At 50.4% G+C, this 16,623-nt stretch overlaps 3 protein-coding genes across 11 annotated transcripts in view; all 3 read right to left on the bottom strand.

Annotated features, from left to right (window-relative positions):
* crabp2a (cellular retinoic acid binding protein 2, a) overlaps positions 1-8,420 on the bottom strand; it is a 10,784-nt gene extending 2,364 nt beyond the window's left edge. The window contains exons 1-4 of one of the 2 annotated variants that reach the window (XM_029130162.3): positions 8,224-8,420; positions 6,366-6,476; positions 986-1,164; positions 398-514 (exon numbers count right to left, since the gene is read on the bottom strand). In XM_029130162.3, coding sequence (XP_028985995.1) covers positions 398-514; positions 986-1,164; positions 6,366-6,476; positions 8,224-8,248 — 432 coding nt within the window. In that variant the 5' untranslated portion in view covers positions 8,249-8,420. Of the gene's footprint in view, positions 1-397; positions 515-985; positions 1,165-2,938; positions 3,275-6,365; positions 6,477-8,223 lie in introns of those variants that run through there. The other variant, XM_029130167.3, reaches the window with a different exon arrangement.
* Positions 8,421-9,360: 940 nt separating this feature from the next.
* Positions 9,361-10,961, bottom strand: LOC114843753 (uncharacterized). Its single transcript, XM_055502880.1, has 3 exons — positions 10,821-10,961; positions 10,411-10,642; positions 9,361-10,224 (listed from the first exon to the last, which is right to left on the bottom strand). The coding sequence occupies exon 3, from the start codon at positions 10,210-10,212 to the stop codon at positions 9,628-9,630; it is 585 nt and encodes a 194-aa protein (XP_055358855.1). The 5' UTR covers positions 10,213-10,224; positions 10,411-10,642; positions 10,821-10,961; the 3' UTR covers positions 9,361-9,627.
* A 115-nt stretch (positions 10,962-11,076) lies between these two features.
* Positions 11,077-16,623, bottom strand: part of ca14 (carbonic anhydrase XIV) — a 24,295-nt gene continuing 18,748 nt past the window's right edge. For 2 of the 8 annotated variants that reach the window (XM_041067612.2, XM_029130595.3), the window contains 11 exons: positions 15,645-15,824; positions 15,269-15,502; positions 14,493-14,588; positions 14,346-14,412; positions 14,045-14,202; positions 13,790-13,916; positions 13,250-13,273; positions 13,092-13,176; positions 12,873-12,914; positions 12,272-12,325; positions 11,077-11,748 (listed from right to left, as the gene is read on the bottom strand). In XM_041067612.2, the coding sequence (XP_040923546.1) occupies positions 11,637-11,748; positions 12,272-12,325; positions 12,873-12,914; positions 13,092-13,176; positions 13,250-13,273; positions 13,790-13,916; positions 14,045-14,202; positions 14,346-14,412; positions 14,493-14,588; positions 15,269-15,502; positions 15,645-15,656 (1,011 nt within the window). In that variant the 5' untranslated portion in view covers positions 15,657-15,824 and the 3' untranslated portion in view covers positions 11,077-11,636. The remainder of the gene's footprint in view (positions 11,749-12,271; positions 12,326-12,872; positions 12,915-13,091; positions 13,177-13,249; positions 13,274-13,789; positions 13,917-14,044; positions 14,203-14,345; positions 14,413-14,492; positions 14,589-15,268; positions 15,503-15,644; positions 15,825-16,623) is intronic. The other 6 variants (XM_029130594.3, XM_029130590.3, XM_055502879.1 and 3 more) reach the window with 6 other exon arrangements.

Raw genomic sequence — 16,623 nt, 5'->3', positions numbered from 1 at the left:
AGAGAGAGACGGAAGCATTTAACGTGGTTCCTCATAAAAAGCTCATTTAGTAGAAAATGCCACTAATTAAAACAGCAGCCAAAGCGTTTTATGACTAAAATAATACACGGCACGTTGATGACGCAAACGTGCAGCAGCAGCAGTTTGTGCAACACACATCTACACCAACACGCTTTCAAAAACACAGAGTCCGAGGTTGAAGCTTTACAGCCAACAATCAATCAGCTGCCGCCTGTAATTACTTTTTACATGTACAATTTTTTCAATGAAAAAAAATGATACGATGCAATTACGGCTTTGCTGTGATGATTGTGCCATGATGGGACAGGACGGAGGTCAGTGAACCTGAGCGGCCTCACACACTGATGAACAAGGCCGTGATGCTCATGTCCTTTACCAGGATCAGTTTCCCGTCGTTGGTGATCTCTCGGGTCCAGGACGTCTTGGGTCCCTCTCCCTTCAGCAGAGTCTGCTCACAGCTGATCTTACTGTCCGTCTCCCAGCGCGGAAAGCTCTGAGGACAGAGGAGGACGAGTGAATGACACAAGGCGTGGACGAGCACTCGCTGAGGAAGGGGCCGGTGGGAGAGAAAGCGAGGACGGAGCGGGGCGTTCACCGAGCGGCGAGAGCCTCTGATGCGTTCGAGGCTACGAGAGCGAGGGGCGGGCGAGCATGTGTTTGCTTTGGAGACGGCAAACAGAGGCTATCTATGGGAAAACGGAGAGAGCAACAGGGAGAAGCAGGGAGGGAGAGAGGGCAGGAAAGGCCAGGAGGGGGGAGACGACAACTTAAAAGGGACAGTAGAGGAGTGTAAAGAAACTTAATGTATCCTGAGGGTCCTGCGGGGCCCGAGGAAGGGGGGAGACGCGCTATCGCTCCAAAGATGATGAAAAGCCAAATGAAACAGAGTGATGTGATCTCTCCCCAGACGCCCATGAAGCCGCTGAGCGTCAGCAGAGCAAACAGCAGGAGTGAGGGCGCGTACCGTGCAGGGGCGCCCGTCCACCGTGCTCTCGCTGAACTCCTGCCCCACAGTGAAGGTGATGTGGGTGGTGCGGACCGTGGTGGAGGTCTTAATGGACATGGTCTCTCCGTCCTGCGTGATCTCCACCAGCGGCTTGGAGGCTGCGGTCACCGCGATCTTACGCAGCATCACGTTCACGCCTGAAAGAAGGACATCGAGTTAGAGGACGGAGACGGGAATGGTGCAAACGCGCGGGCTGTTTGCGCAGAATGATGCTTCTTGTTCAGTGTTTTGCAGAGGAAGTCATATGACAAAACGTGTCCAGCGCGTCTGAATTCCCCTCGCACTTAATCACCACTTGTCCGACTGCACGCACAATTGTGTGTTTGTGAAACCGTGAAGGCGTAAGTGTGTATTTTGGAAAAACGAAACGTGGAAAGCAACGATCCAGGAGAGGGAACGAGGAGCAGGGAGGCGTCTGCAGACGAATGCAGGGAGGAGGAGGAGGAAGAGGAGGAGGAGGAGGAAGAGGAGGAGGCCCGCGGGCCGTGTGAAGGTCTCTGTCCTGTGCGAGGGGAAGTGTGTGTCTGCCGTCGAGCCGGGTTTCGCACCTCCCACCTCTCACGCATTCCCACCTGTCACCGAGGGTAAATATATACACACTGAAAAGCGCCCCGTCACTCAGTGGGCACCAGCAGCGAGCGTCACCGTCTGTTTGAACCGGCATTCGTCTCATTGAAAGGTTTCACTGACAAAATGCCCGTTTGCCGGCGCTGTGGGTCGCGTGGACCCGGTCACACCGACCTCTGTGTGCAGACTGTTGGCTCACACGGGGAGTCTAGCTGCTTTTGGACCATTTGGGGGCCGAGGATTCTCAGGTAGCTGCCAGTCTGAAGAGGATTAAGAACAAAATGGCCGAAACGCCCAAACGCACACAGACCTGAGAGGCATCGAGACCCACACACATGAGCAGGCGGTCAGGGTCAGGGTGAGAGGCCAGAGAGCAGAGGGCAGAGGAAGCGATTGGGACCGAGGCGGATGAGGGAGAGGTGGAGGAGAGGGATGAGGGGAGGAGTGGGGGCTGGAGGGGGGGGGGGGGGGGGTGCCGACAGGCTGCCTCCAGCTGCGCACTGACCCACAGCGGAACCAGGGCCCATTTCTCCTCATCAGCAGGGCCGATAGAGAGAAATAGGAGGACGCAGGTACGACGACGTCTCGATCAGTTGCACAGTATTCGTCTCGCGCCGTGGCTCAAGCTGATCACAGTGCACGCACGCGCAAAAGCGCCGGCCCACGTACTGGAGAGAGCCAGACAGAACTCCGGGTATGCGCTGGCAACTCGTCTAATGGGAACGGGCTACTACTGACAGGCGGCTCTGGCGCGCGCCCGCGCGCACGCGCACGCGCACGCTGAAACCTGTCCAGACTACAGCCGCGCCAGTGATGCGCCACATACGCAGACGGGACTGGTGTAAATCCCAGCAGCAGCAGGCGTTCTTTATTTCCCGACTGTCACCTCGGATTATTGTCATAACGGACCTTCAACTCGTTTTCTCTGTCCCGAACTCGCGCGCACACACATACACACACACTCACTGCAGCCGTGACACAGACAGATGTGCCGCCGTTTGTTCCTATTGTGTCAAACCAAAGGGACAGGAGAGGGAACGCGGGGTGCGCTGGCAGGAGGCCAACGACTGATTTTTCTTTTTTTCTGGTTATGCCGAATGACAAAGACCCCCCACACCCCCCCACGGAGGGTGATCCCCGCTGGCGCAGGGCGCAGAGGCAGATCTGACCTACAATGTGCTGAGAACGCTGCAGTTTGAGCTGACACATTGGATCTGTGTCATCAAGCACGGGAATAAAAGACGCACAAGAAACCACTGTTGCGCAAAAAAAAAAAAAAACAATTGCCAAACTGCTGCCACCTTGGACCAGGGTGCCTGTAAAATCTGAATGGAAACGTCTTACCCAAGGCTTTCAAGAGTTCCTCGAAGTTTTCAGAGCTCTTCATGTGCCAGGTGCCGGAAAAGTCAGGGATTTTACGCTCCATGTTCACAGGCGGGATTAACGTCGTTAAACTGTCAAATCCAAGTATGGCCGGTTGCGCTGCGCCGTGCGCGTCAGAGGGCTGCCGCTGTCCCGCGTGCGTGCGTGCGTGCGTGCGTGCGTGCTGGCGCGCAGGGTGGTTCCCCGTGCCCGTTCACTGACTGCTGCGCTGTAGCGGGGACGCGTCGGCGGTTGTCGGGGGTCGTATCTGGTCCGTGTGCGCGTTAACTGCCTGTGCAACAAATGAATGGCACCGGAGGATATAACGCGTGTGAAGCGAGGCGCACGCCCCTTATTATGCAGACACGCCCCGGCGGCCGGCACATTACGGGCAAAGGTTTGCCAAGTCCCAACCTGACCACGCCCCCGCACCCGAAGACCCCTTCAGCCCCCAGGCGTACCTGTAGCCACGCACCGTGAATCGCATCACTGTCATGAAGTCAGTGGATTTTTCTTTTGAAACAGCTGGGAGAATGTGGCCAGGCCAGTGTGGTGACGGAACACGTCCTCTTGGCAGGACGGCGCGAAGGAAGAACCACTCGAGTGCCACAAATGTGATGTTTGTGAGCGAGTGTGCGCAAGGAGAGAGCCGGGGACGCCAAGTTCACCCCCAGCCCCGCGTGCGCCACGGCGCCCCGTCATAAAAATAAAAGCTGCGGTAATGGGATCCTCTACCGGCGGCCTATCCATCTAACGGGGCCTGCGTCAGGAGAGAAAAAACACACTCCCTGAACCCACGAGGGAGGCAGACGGAAAGAAGGGGATTAAATAAGAGGTCGGACGGTGTCTCCTCAGAGCCTGTCGCCCCCCGCTGCTCAGACGGAAGAAAGGGGAGAGAGGAGGAGGAGACGCGGGGGCATTCGGAACAGCGCCTCAGTAGGGGTAGGGTCAGGGGCCGCAGGGTCGGAGGTAGTCCTATAAAGACACACACACACACACACACACACACACACACACGCAAAAGCACCGATGACGGATGGCGACGAGACAAAGCCGACGTTAACTATTGACTCCTGATGGATGATCTCATCCGCTACACTGCACGGCGAATTAGCGTGAGGTAACCCGGGAGACTCGGTGGTACGGGGGGCACCAGGAGAATGTCCTCCGGCCGACTGTATGGTCCACACGTTCACACTCTGAACCGAATGTGAGCCAACATTCGGTTCAGAGTGTGAACACACAGTCACTAACGCAAACGAACACCAGCGCCGGACGGATATTTGGTAACGCGATATGCGCTTTTACGCGCGGACGTGCGTCCCTATCCAGCGCCTCGCTTTGAGCCCAGCGGGCCTTTTTTGATGAGAACAAAGGCAGCTCGCATTGTGTCTTTCCGTATCATCTCTGGCCACACACCAAGCCACAATCACGGCATGTTCATACTAGTTCCTCTTGGTCCAGAAAACAGATGATCCAAATAGAGCTGTCATAAAGCTGATGTTTTTATTCATCTGACTGCTGGATTCATGCAAAAATAAATAAATAAATAATATTAATAATAAAATAGCCAATGAGACTGGAGCAGGAAGGTATGGACCAAGTACCACAATAATAGGACTCACAGCTGCTTTGGTGGTCTGTTGATCTGCTCTGTTCACAAGACAAATTGAGTTTGCTCCCGGTTTGAAGGTGGCTGATGCAAACACAAAGGTCACAATGCGGGAGGATTCATCTTCAGTCCCGCCACTGGCGCATCAGCGCACCAAGATTACATAATGAGAAATTCATGGGACGGACAGCTGCGGAGCGGAGCGCGGCCGCAGCCTCCGCCGCCCTGCGTGCGTGCGTGCGGTTTGATGGAGGGCCCTGTGTGATGCTGCGCGTCAGCATGTGATGACAAAACACAGCTCGGCATTCAGGTCCGCTCAACCATGGTCCGCTCCCCTCAGCCATTCTCCCTCCACTCATTCCTTCCCTCCATTCCCCCCTTCTGCCTCTCGCTTACCTCGTACCACGCCCCCCTCCTCCCCCCATTCTCCTCCTTTTCTTCCTCCTCCTCCTGTCAAGCTTTTGTTCTTTTGTGCCGCCCTGACACATTCCTCAAGTATGTTGAAGAGAGGTAGAATGGGGAGAAAGGACGGGGAGAGGAGGGAAAGGAGAGGAAAGAAAAGGAGGGAAAGTTAGAGACTGAAGTGCAGGTCATTTTTTATCTCATTGTTGTGGAGAAAAGCAGAGAGAGAGAGAGAGAGAGATCAAAGGCAGACAGGCAGTGACAGCGATGGAGAGGCCGAGAACGCAACGCACACGAGAAGAGAGAGAGTATCGGTTTCCTCCTTCGGTGCCAACTTCATTTCACTCATCTTCATTTCCTTATTCTCCGGCTACTTTCCACCCATATACAGTTCCCTCGCCGCGTTCCGGCCTCCTCCCTGTGCTCGCCCAGTCTCTGTGGGCAACTGATATCACAAAGTGTAAAGTAAACCCTATTGTAGCTGTCCTGCAAAAGCGTTCAACCTCTATGGAAACACAAAGAGAAACTGAGGGTAATTAGCAACAGTAATAAGATGATTTTGATCACAGCGATTTACGCAGACTTAGAAAATGAAAGGTTTTTATTTACAGTGATGGAGAAGTGAATACAGACGCCAATATAATATAATATATATGCCTATGTATATATATAAAACATAGGCTTCTGGAAAAGCTGACTCCACACTCATCCACAGCCAATATATCATTAACAAACTTTCCCTCCTGCCTGAAATCTGAACTTTAGTTTCAGGCGAACGAGTGTGTTTCTTGCGCTAATGCTCCATCTCATTCAAATCATGCTGCAGCTTGTATCAACACTCACACTGGGCTGAACGCCGACATATCTGCACACTCGCTTCCTAAAGTGTGGCTGACTGTTTCCTTTTTCCTTTTCTCATTCAAATGACACAGATTTGAACCAGATCTGCTTAACCTCCACAAGGACTCCAGACCACGTGCTGTCCCACACAACTGATAGGTGGACGCAGACGACATCATTTAGCAACGTCAGCGTGCTTCGCGCGGTGTTGTCCTGTACGGTTGTAGCTAATGTCACATTAATGTTGCAACTGTGTGAAGGAGGAACTTGTCTGTGCAAGTCGGAGCTGGTGTGTGTGTGTGTGTGTGTGTTTGTGTGTGTGTGCTGCCAACAGTAAAGTCGCACCGAGGTGCCATTCTTCACTTTATCATTCAGACGACCTCTAGTAAAAATCGCTCACCCCGGTATTTCTGCTGATCCCAGATGTGAACTTAACCCTGGCTTTCCCCACCGCCAGCTCCTGGAAGTCATTATCGGTGACCTTTGCCCTCGGAGGAAGCCACTGGGAAATAAGTGTGCAGGCACGGAAGGGGCGCAGATCCCTGAATTTCTTACCTTCCCTGTGAAATCCTACACAGCTTCGCCCCCGCCGGCCTCTGGATTTACATCCTTGGAATTCTTTACCGTAAAGGGTCACAATCATAAACAGCAACGCAGACGCTGACACTGAGGATGGCACGAAGCAGAGGAAAATGCAGAATGAGTGAGTGAGTGAGTGTGTTGGACTGCTAATAAAAAGCACGCATCAGCTGAGATGCACCTCCATGTTTTTGCTCAATAATGTTGCCGTATAAGCTGGTAGTTCACAGGAACTATACGAGTGATGACTTACAGTAGTGTTACTGTAAGTCATCACTCGGCCCCACAGCCACAAAGTGACATTGCAGGAGAAGCTTGTGTTTCGAGAATTCGCTGGAAACTGGAAATCGGCTTGAGTCATGAACGCCCGTCCATGACTCAAAGCTGAGTGTGTCTGAAAGCACAGCTCCAGATGCCTGGGCAGTCGCACCCGGGCGCCTGCATCCTTTGTCCTCCTGCTTAAACCCCCCCCCCCCCCGGCCCAATTACTGCGCTCGTTTGTTATGAGTTAGTCTGGACCGGGTTGAAAGACGCGAGGCTGGAAGGAGGAGCGCTGCAGAACAGAAGTGGTCGGTGACAATCACATGGAGCTCCGGTTTGCCCTTCAGGTCCTTGAACCCGGGTCCTGTTGGGGCTCCCTTCCTGTCCCGCTGCCACCTTCAGTCTAACGAGCCTGTGGGCACCTCGGAGGCGCGACGTGACAACGGCGCCGTAAAACAGCATTGTTGGGCCGCAGCGATGCTAATTTGCTTCACAGTTGACAGGAAGCCCGAACAACAGAAGGGAAGATTGGAGGAGAGTAAATATGAGAAGAAAGAGGAGATGGAGACGAGGAGGAAGCTCGTGTGAGGAAGATGGAGTTGAAGGGAGCAGAAAAACAAGCTCCGCTTCCCGCTCCTTGGGCCGTTCGCCTCCTTTTACGTCTAACCGTGGTTTTTCAACAGCCCAGACGGGTCAGTCGAAGTGCAGCTGCATTTTTACCGTATTTGCCCCCCACCCTCGCGCCGCCTCACTCTGCACTCATTCTTTGATTCCACTGTAGCTTTTCCTCTTCGTCCCGAATCAACAATTGTTCACTTTGGGTTTTTTTTTTTCTTCCACAATTGTGTGCGAGGTCTTCATTCTGCCACAGTACACGCTCAAATTTACATGATCCCATGATGTCATAGACCAGGAATGACCGTGGTTAAATACCTAACTGGAGTTCAAGCTCTGGTCACTGGGTCCGCGACCGGTGTGCGTCCCTAAAGCCACATTATCTGTGTGAGTGCATCACATTTGTGTGTTTTTAATAGTGATAAACAGCATCCAGCAAACATATGCTGCTGCCTCTGGACAAAGCAGAACATTTACCCCCCGAAAGATAGACATGCTTCTACTTCTTTGCTACCAGCCATGTTAGACATTCACTTTATTCTACAGTTGAACGTTTTCTAGAGGTTCAGTGAGTGTTTGGAGTTTCATTTATTGGGATGTGAAAGGCGAGCGGCTAAACCTCAGAGCAGGTAATTAAGCGAATCCGCTTTTGTGAATTTGAAGGAACACACACTTCACGACCACATGAAACCATGCTGCCATCTAGCGGTGACAAGGCTCCTGACCTGCACATCAACCGGTGAGAACTCCACTCAACCTGACTGCATGTCTCTGGACGGTGGGAGGAAACCACAGACCATGCAGAAACGGGGAGAACATGTAAACTCCACACAGAAGAACCTGGTTACGACCCTGGGAACCGAACCCAGGATTTTCGTCTGGACGCTGGCAGCTAAATAAATCTACACCCACTCATGTCACAACACAATCATCAAGAATATAAGAAAAAGTTTTTTACTTATCTGTAGTGGACGTCGCCACATCCAGCGTTCAGAGGTCCTCGTACAGATCCTGGATCTACGTCACGTGAATGAACAGAACCACTTGCTTCCAATTACTGCTGGTAAAATGTTTGAGACGTCAACTCACTTCATTATCAGAGCCTCAGTTTGATATGTTTTGTTCACTTACTGAAAAAAAAAATCTAATTAGTTCCAAAAATGGTTTCACTTTTTAAAAGCTGTGTGAAAAGAAATGATTAAATGTTTAGTTCACCATGAGTTGTCAGGTTTATAAAGTTGGTGCGTTTCCACCACGCAGACACGCGCGCGCACACACACACACACACACACACACACACACACACACACAGCTGGCGCTGATCACGTTGATTGGCTTCCATCTCAGGTAACGTTCACGTCGCCTGCTCAGAGCCGGTTCCATCAGCTCATCCCGGACCAGTTGGGACCGGAGTCTCTGCTCGATGCTGCAACTCCTTCACCGGAAAAGGACTTTTATGTCCGTCGAGCGTATTTCCACTCACCGTTGATGGTTCCAGGACGTAAACAACTTGAAAACGTGCGTCACTGTCTGACGTCACTATCTTGCGTCTAACTAACTAGCGTTGTAAAACACTGTAGATGAGACACCGGAGCGTCTTCATCGGGATGATGTTCAGCGTTTGTTTATTGAAGTGTCATGAATAAAACAAATACTTTTTAGGACGTTATTAAAAAGTTACTTTGTGTAACTGGTGACCTGAAGCGGCATCAATAATGACATTATTTGTCTCCAAGTGCAACAAAGAGTATGGTGTGAGGTGCTGTCTTGAACCAGTGCTTTATTTGTCCCTTCTCGACAACACACACACACACACACACAAACACACACACACACACACACACACACACACACACACACACACACACACACACACACACACACACAAACGCTGTCTTGATGATCATTCATCTATGGACGATTCTGTTGAATTTAAAAATATTTTGTAGCATACTGTAACTGGATTTCAGGAACAAGGAACGATGATATATGAATTATATTATTTGCATGAAACGTGTAACAGTACAAGTATTAGGTAAATGTACATGGAATAAAATGCACACAAACTATGTTTGATGCATTGAAAGGGAAACACTTTAGGGCAGTGTAAACAGCACTCTGTGTTCTGTTTATTGAGCTGTATGTCTCTGTGCACTTTGAACAAAAGTAAACTGCGATAAGTGAAAGCACTGATCAAGCATAAAAAACAACTCATGTAAACAAGCACAAGCAAAAAATACTGAGAACATGTACTAAAACATTTACAAAAGGAAATTCTTCTGCCATTTTTTAAATACTGTTTAAAAGTTATAAAAATGTCAGTATACAAAGGTAAAATGCTCTATGTGACTTTATAAAAACGTTAATACCCATAAATAACAGCTAAAACAAGCAGAGGCAACAACCAGAGGCGAGTGGTTTCGGGACCGGGAGCGTGGTTCTGTGGGTCCCTGCAGCCTCTGGCGTTGTTGTCGGGCTGCGCGTCCTCGGGGTTCCCCTCGAAGTGGACCGGCAGGCACTGGTCCTGCTGCCCGGACAGCAGCTCACAGGCCAGGATCAGATGCTTGGTCTCCTCCCGGACGCTCTTTATCCCGCAGGTTCCCACTTCGCTCCTCACGGTCACGAAGGTGAAAGGCCGCCTGCTGATGCACAGGTTGCCCTTGTACACCTTCCCCCCTCGGCTCGTGCACACGTCCCTCACGCGCTCCAGGTCCGACGTGCGCAGGAAGGACTGCGTCGGCCTGTTGCAGCCCTTGTTGCGGATGAAGCGCTCCCAGTCGTTCTGGTCCAGGGAGCCGGGCGTGCCGGACGGGAGGTGGCGCTTGACGAACGTGTCGTAGCCGTTGTTCCACTTGGAGAGCTGGCAGGGAGCGTCGTTTTTAGCGGAGGAGCGACGACTCAGCAGGAGCCAGATGCAAAAAGAGAAGACAAGTCCGAGAGCAGCCATTACGCGGCAGTCCTTTAAGAAAGAGGCAGAGCCTTTCATCAGTGTGGATAAAAGGTTTAATAAACGACCTCTCTGTCAAAAACTTTGGTCTCGTGCATCAGCTGAGCTTCTCAGCTGCGTAAACCCGAGCAGAGCTGCGGCCTTTGGCCCGCGAGAGCAGCGGAGGACGCAGCCGCTGGACGGGACAGCGTTTCATACCTCGTTTCAGCAGAAGCGTTAGTTCCAGGTGTGACATTCGCTGCCCGTGCCTCGGTCGCGCTTCCAGCTTTCACTTCCCGTGAGCGTGGGAGGGCGTGGCTTGCGCTGCGCGCGCGGGGCTGCGTTACGTAAATCTTTCCAGCAGCGCCGGCTGACAGCGCAGATCCCGTTACTGCCTCGCCTTTAAAGGCCCAGGGAGCTATTCTGGGCCGCTCACAGTCCAGTGCCTGAGCTGAGAATAACACACGAGACAAAGTAAGATGGACCACATGTTACACTATTATCCCCGTCTTATCAACGTTTACATTTATGTAACAGATGAGAATGTAAAAAAATAGATCAAATAGATTTTCACTTTCAGAAGTAACAACAATGACAAACTTCCTCATTTTCGTGTCTAATTTCTGTACCTGTGCAGCTCGTTCTCTCTTTCACTTCTTTGCAGATGTTTGCTGCGTGAACCCACTTTTCTCTAGAGTGAAGCAGTAGCAGTGTGCAGCGTCTTATGAGCCACCACCAGATAAGTGGTAGGAAAACCACACTGGCCTGACGTGCATTTACGTATGAAGCCTATCTCCTCCCAGACGTTGATGTCGTGTCTGCCTGTTTCAACCGGTTTCAGTGATTATAACACACACACAATGTAAAAACAACAGCAGTCAACAATGTATTCTTAGTGTTTTAATGTGATGGCCCAAGGTGGTGAGTTATATACAGCAAATAGTCAATTACTCAAACTGCACCAAGCACCAGGCACAGAGCTCCTCTATCTACTACATTATCTCTCCTTCAGACGGCGTGAACAGATCAAACATGTGCTTCAGGTTCCTTTCGTTAGAATTGACCTTTCAATTACCTTTCACTTCGTCTTGGGGGGAAATTAAAAGAAAAATGTTACCGTGACTATTTACAACCACTACATGGTGCGCAGCGTGCAGGTGTGTCACAGCCGGATGAACAAAGAAGAAACAGGAGCAAAATATAAACAAAAACAATAATATATATTATTTATAGTATTTACTTTACATGAACCAGATGTGCATCTCAGGCACAGCAAACTGACTGACTTCACAACAAGTGCTTCACGTGCAAACTTGCTACTGGATGTGTGTCCACGTTGTGTTCCCCTCCCCCTGTCTTAATGCATGAGAACGCGTGTCTGAGGAGACACAGGTCAGTCACATCCCTGACGGCGGTGGGGAGGAGGGGGGTCTGAGCTGGGTCCGCTAGGGCTCAGTCTGAGGAGGCGGCAGAGGCTCTTCCTTCTTCTCTGAGTCAGATGTCGAGTTCAGAGCCACGTCTTGCTTTTTATCATTTGCTTTCTTTGGCTCGTTAACCCTGAAACATCAGAGGCAAAAGTCATTCCTCCTGAGTCACACGTGTGTCACAACTGCTCAGAGAGTAGCTTGTTCATCAACCTCCAGCAGAGGTCGCCCTTCGTTAGAAAACACATGGGGGGATGTGTCCAGGGTTAGGGAGTCACTACAAGATGGTGTAAAGACACGCTGGCATGTGACAATGTGGACAGATGAGCAACAATAGAAACTAATAGATACACTTACTGTAACCAGAACTAATGAAAATAAACCAGGAGGGACAAGAAATGTGTTAAGACAGAATCCACTGGATCACAATCCAGCTGTGTCACATGGTTTAAATGTCCACTTGAATAATATACAGTTATGATGATCTATTATCTTCTAATTTATGCTTGTTAGAAAATCCTAAAGCTTTTGTTTGAAAAGTGAAGGGTTGGGGTCTAACGTATGAGGGTCAGTCACTGTCAGTGGGTGGTGAAAGCAAACAAATGTGGTCAGAGACATTAATGTTAGGACTTTGTGTTTAAACGTTGAACAGTGACCTGGGCATGGGAGCAGGCCGGTTACTGGGCAGGACGTCCCAGCTAGAGGTAGAGCTGTCACAGGATCAAAAGACACAAGCACGTGACCAAGGCAAGTAACGGCAAACGCCCACACACTCTCATTAGACCCAAGGTTTGGACGTGTTAAATGTGCACACTCCCATGTGGGGGTGAGGAGCAGTTAGATACTGTATCTCACCTGTCCCAGCTCTGGTTTAGTTAACAACAGCTGATCAAAGCGTGAGGAGGTTAATGAAACTCACCGCATCCCGTCATTAATCAGTGATAATCATGGGCGGTGGTTAAAAGCGTGAGGAAGCAGCCTCACACTGACCACGTGCTGACCTTAGGTCACTGAAGAAGGCGGAGGAAGGTCTGTTTTTTAGATTATACTGGTATAAAACACAATACAGCACCTGCAATTACCAAATGTAGGATTATTTGTATGATTTTCTAATATCTGACTTTGTTCCCCAGTTTTTTTTTGCAGAGCTGATCTAAGATCTGCACTTACAGACGTGTGTCAGGCCCAAAGCCAAACCACAAACAGGGGTTAGCAACGACTGAGCATCTTGGTCAGTACTGAGATCAAACATGCCACCTGTTTACCACGACTGTTTCTTGGTGGAGGAGCTTAAAAAATCTGCCAAGAGACGGGAGATGGAGGATGAACAGAGACTGGACTGGGTACACTGGGTCCACGGGCGACCCAGTTCAATCCGACCGGCGTCGCCTGTGACCGGAGGAGAAACAGAGCAGCAGACAGGCCGCTGGGGCGGCGGGGGGGGGGGGGGGGGGGGGGGGGGGGGTGTCTCCTCACCGTATGGTCTTCACGACGAAGCGGACGATCACCGCCAGGCCCACGCAGCCACACATGACGCCGATCACTATGGCTGTGACCTCACCTGCAGCAGAGGGACACAGGGATGAGAGGAGCGGCGCCGCTGTGGAGCAGCAGCGCAGCCAGTGTGCCCTTACCGGACGTCAGCTCCTTCCCCGACTCTGGCAAGAGCGCAGGAACAGAGAGAGAGGTCGTTAGAAAGCAGCGGCGGTGGGTCGTCTGCTGGTCGGCGTCTGCGGCCCCAGTTCAGCTGCGCTGGGACCAGTGGGCCCGCGCTGAGCTCACAGACCTTCCACTTCAGTCGCTCACTACAATGAGCACTTCACACAGCGTGCCTCCGCTTTGTGCCTCTCTGCCTCCCTCTCTCCCACGTCTCTGTCTCCTTCTCCGCTCCCCTTTTTCTCAGCTAGACTCGCGTGATAACAATGAAGTCAGTGTTTGGCTTCTGCAAATCCTGTTTTCTAATCAGCTCAAGAACAACCACACGGCCATTTTTCCATGCTTTCTGTCTACTCTCTACTCTCCCTACAGTCCCCTTTACATTCCCTCTCCACCAGAACTGTGAGCGTTGGTTTACATCTACACTGGCTGAACAGCACGTTGGCCTTATACTCATTAGAAGTGATGTAATAGACCGGCTCAGCTGACACTGTACATGTGCTTCATGGGTGTTTGACCTGCAGAGAACGAGGTGAAGACGACTCTGTGGTTGAGCGGCTGTGTTACGCGGTAGTTGTCCTGCAGCAGGATCCTGAACTCGTCCTCGGCTCTAGTGGAGTACAGCAGAGTCTCCATCTTCAGCAGCTGGAGTGACGAGGTCAAGCAGAGCAGTCACGTCATGATTCCCCGTTGATAAATGATAAATGCATTAACAGCGAGCGATAGGAAGCGGCCTCTGTTTGATTGGATGAGTGTCTGCGTTTGAGTCTCACCTGGGCCTTGGAGATTTGGACCCTTTCGTTGAACACTATCCAGGCGACGCTCTGGTAGCAGGGCGGCGTGGTCAAGGACCCGTTGTAGCGATAGTAGCTCCCCAGGTCCGTAGGGAGCAGGGACTGGATGTCGAAGGCGGGAATGGACACTTTCTGATCTGAAGTTGAAAACGGAGAATCGTTACATTGGGTTCCTTAAGAAAGAGCAGAACGCTGGCATTTCGATTCGTGTACATTTACATACATGTGGTTTATTCAAACATGTTAATGGAAACGTCCAATGATTTTAAAGGTGTCTCACCAGCATGTCTGACGCGGCTCAGGTAGTTGAGGATGTTATTAAATGCTACGTTGGTTTCTTCACCTGTCTGAGAAAAGAAAGCTCCTGTTGGAAACTCTCCACTCTCCAACAAAGAGCTTGGTTTCATGGCTCCGACTCTTTTGTTACCACAATGAGAACTCCCAGGACCACCAGGCCGTCTCTCTGCGTCATCGCCGTGGAAACGCTGGGGTAGAGCTCCGAGTTGTAGTGCACCACGTGCAGCTGAGGAGAGGAGAAGGCGCGTTTGGTTTATTCACCCTGTTGACCAGGGGAAATGACGGGTCCCGGCTCGGCTTGTGACAAATATGGGTTAAAAGCACAAAAGGAGAGGGGGAGAGGGGGAGAGGGGGAGACGAGGCCGCGTGCTGACGCTGCAGACGAAGAAGGAGCGGAGGGAAAGACTGATGTGAATGGGAACGTGCCTAATGGACTCATTATGTAATAAGATCTCAGCATGTCACTTGTGTTTTTTTTTTAACTAATATTTGCCTCGTCTTCATTTAGTCTCTCATGATTTCATTTGAATCTTCGCGATTAACTCACATCTCTCTCACTCCAGCGACTCGCCCCTAAGGAAACGGGAGTTGGCAACACATGGACAAGAGCTGAGGAGCTGCTCTGCTCCTCATTCTCCCTTGTGTCCCCTCCGTCTCTGCACTCTTTACCCCTTGAACCCAGGGATGCACGCTGACTCAGCTCTACCAGATATGTGTGTTTGTGAGGCAGAGGCCGAGAGCAAGGAGCAGAAAGAACAGTGTATATGAAGCAAAGAGGAGGACAGACCTCCAAAGGTCCTGTAGTCCCACTGTGACATTACTGGACAAACAATGCCTCGTGAGTGTAAAGGGCTCACTTCATACATGAATCTGGTCACACTAATATCTGCTTTGCGCTCCGTTCACCTTTTTTTTGCATTTTCTCAGGCCTTCGTCACATCTCTCGACTGCTTGTGGTTTTACTGTTAGTGCAGTGGTTTGGGTCCAAACACACCTCTGCATCCGCACTCTGTCCGTTGATGGTGTGCTCACCGCCCCCGTGGCTCGGGCCGCCGCTGCCCCAGTGAAGATGCATTTGTGCAGCTGTATAGAGCCAGGGCAGCCCCCCCAGTCCCATCCACTCTGGCAGCTCAACCACCACTGATGGAGAAGAACAGAAAAGTTGACTTGAGGAGTTGAAGAGCCAGCCAGACTTAAGGATGCTACAGCATAAACAGAGCATACAGCTGCTCAGGTACCTGGGAGTCAATGCTATTAGGAGCCAATGAGCTGCCGTAGTTACCTGTGTGTCCATTATTGTACAGGGTGAAGGGTTTGTTGCCGTGCTGGCTGTAGCCCAGCGGGGTCAGAGGAAGCAGAGCGGGGTCATATTTAGTGTGGGTGGTCACAATGTCAACAGGGGACTGAGATGTACCGCCGCAGTCAGGAAAATGCTCGGACCACTCGGACTGGCCCACCAACCCTTTGACGGAGAGAGGACAGAAGCCGTGATGTCACCCAATCACACAGCCCGCTGACTCTGAGTCCTGCAGCAAAAGACTCCTTTATAAGCTTCTAATTATGCACGGTGATTATTGCTTGAACTTCTCTGTTGGGTCACAGCATCGTTTATCATCATCAACATAAAAACGCAAATTTACCGCCCATGCAGCATTTTATCTACACTTTAGCCACTCATGTACCTTTAGAGGATAAAAAGCTAAAAGAGAAAGAGCTTGTATTTATGGAGCAACAATTTGTTTACACTACAAATTCTCTACAATGATTTTCCACAAAATATCACAATATGATTATTATAATTTTAGCATTAAATGTTTTTTTTTAAAAGTCAAAAAAATTATTTCCATTCATCAATACGCCGCGTAGTGGAAAATCCCTTTTAGAAAGAAGATTCACTTTGAAACACAAGTCAGCCAAGAAAAAAGACAACAAGTATTAGAGTCATTACTGGTTAGTATTAACTTCCATTTGCACTTTGACTTCCAGTTCAATAAAATATGCTGACAATTTCTAAATAATTATATAAACAAACCCAAACCTGAACTGATGAGGATACATTTCAATAATAGTAAAAAAAACTACAAAACAGAGGTGGTCTGCGCAAAAAAGGAAAGTGAGAAAGAAAGTCTGAAAATGAGAGCGACGTGTGGCTCAGAGGATCTGAATTTGAATTGCAAAGAGAGGAATGCTTTAAAAAAACAAACACTGGTGACAGATTTTCAACCCTAAACTCTGCATCATGCAAGAAGAGGAAAACTCTT

Source organism: Betta splendens, chromosome 16, assembly GCF_900634795.4.
Source record: "Betta splendens chromosome 16, fBetSpl5.4, whole genome shotgun sequence".
Lineage (NCBI taxonomy): Eukaryota > Metazoa > Chordata > Actinopteri > Anabantiformes > Osphronemidae > Betta > Betta splendens.
This window is presented reverse-complemented; position numbering and strand designations above follow the sequence as displayed.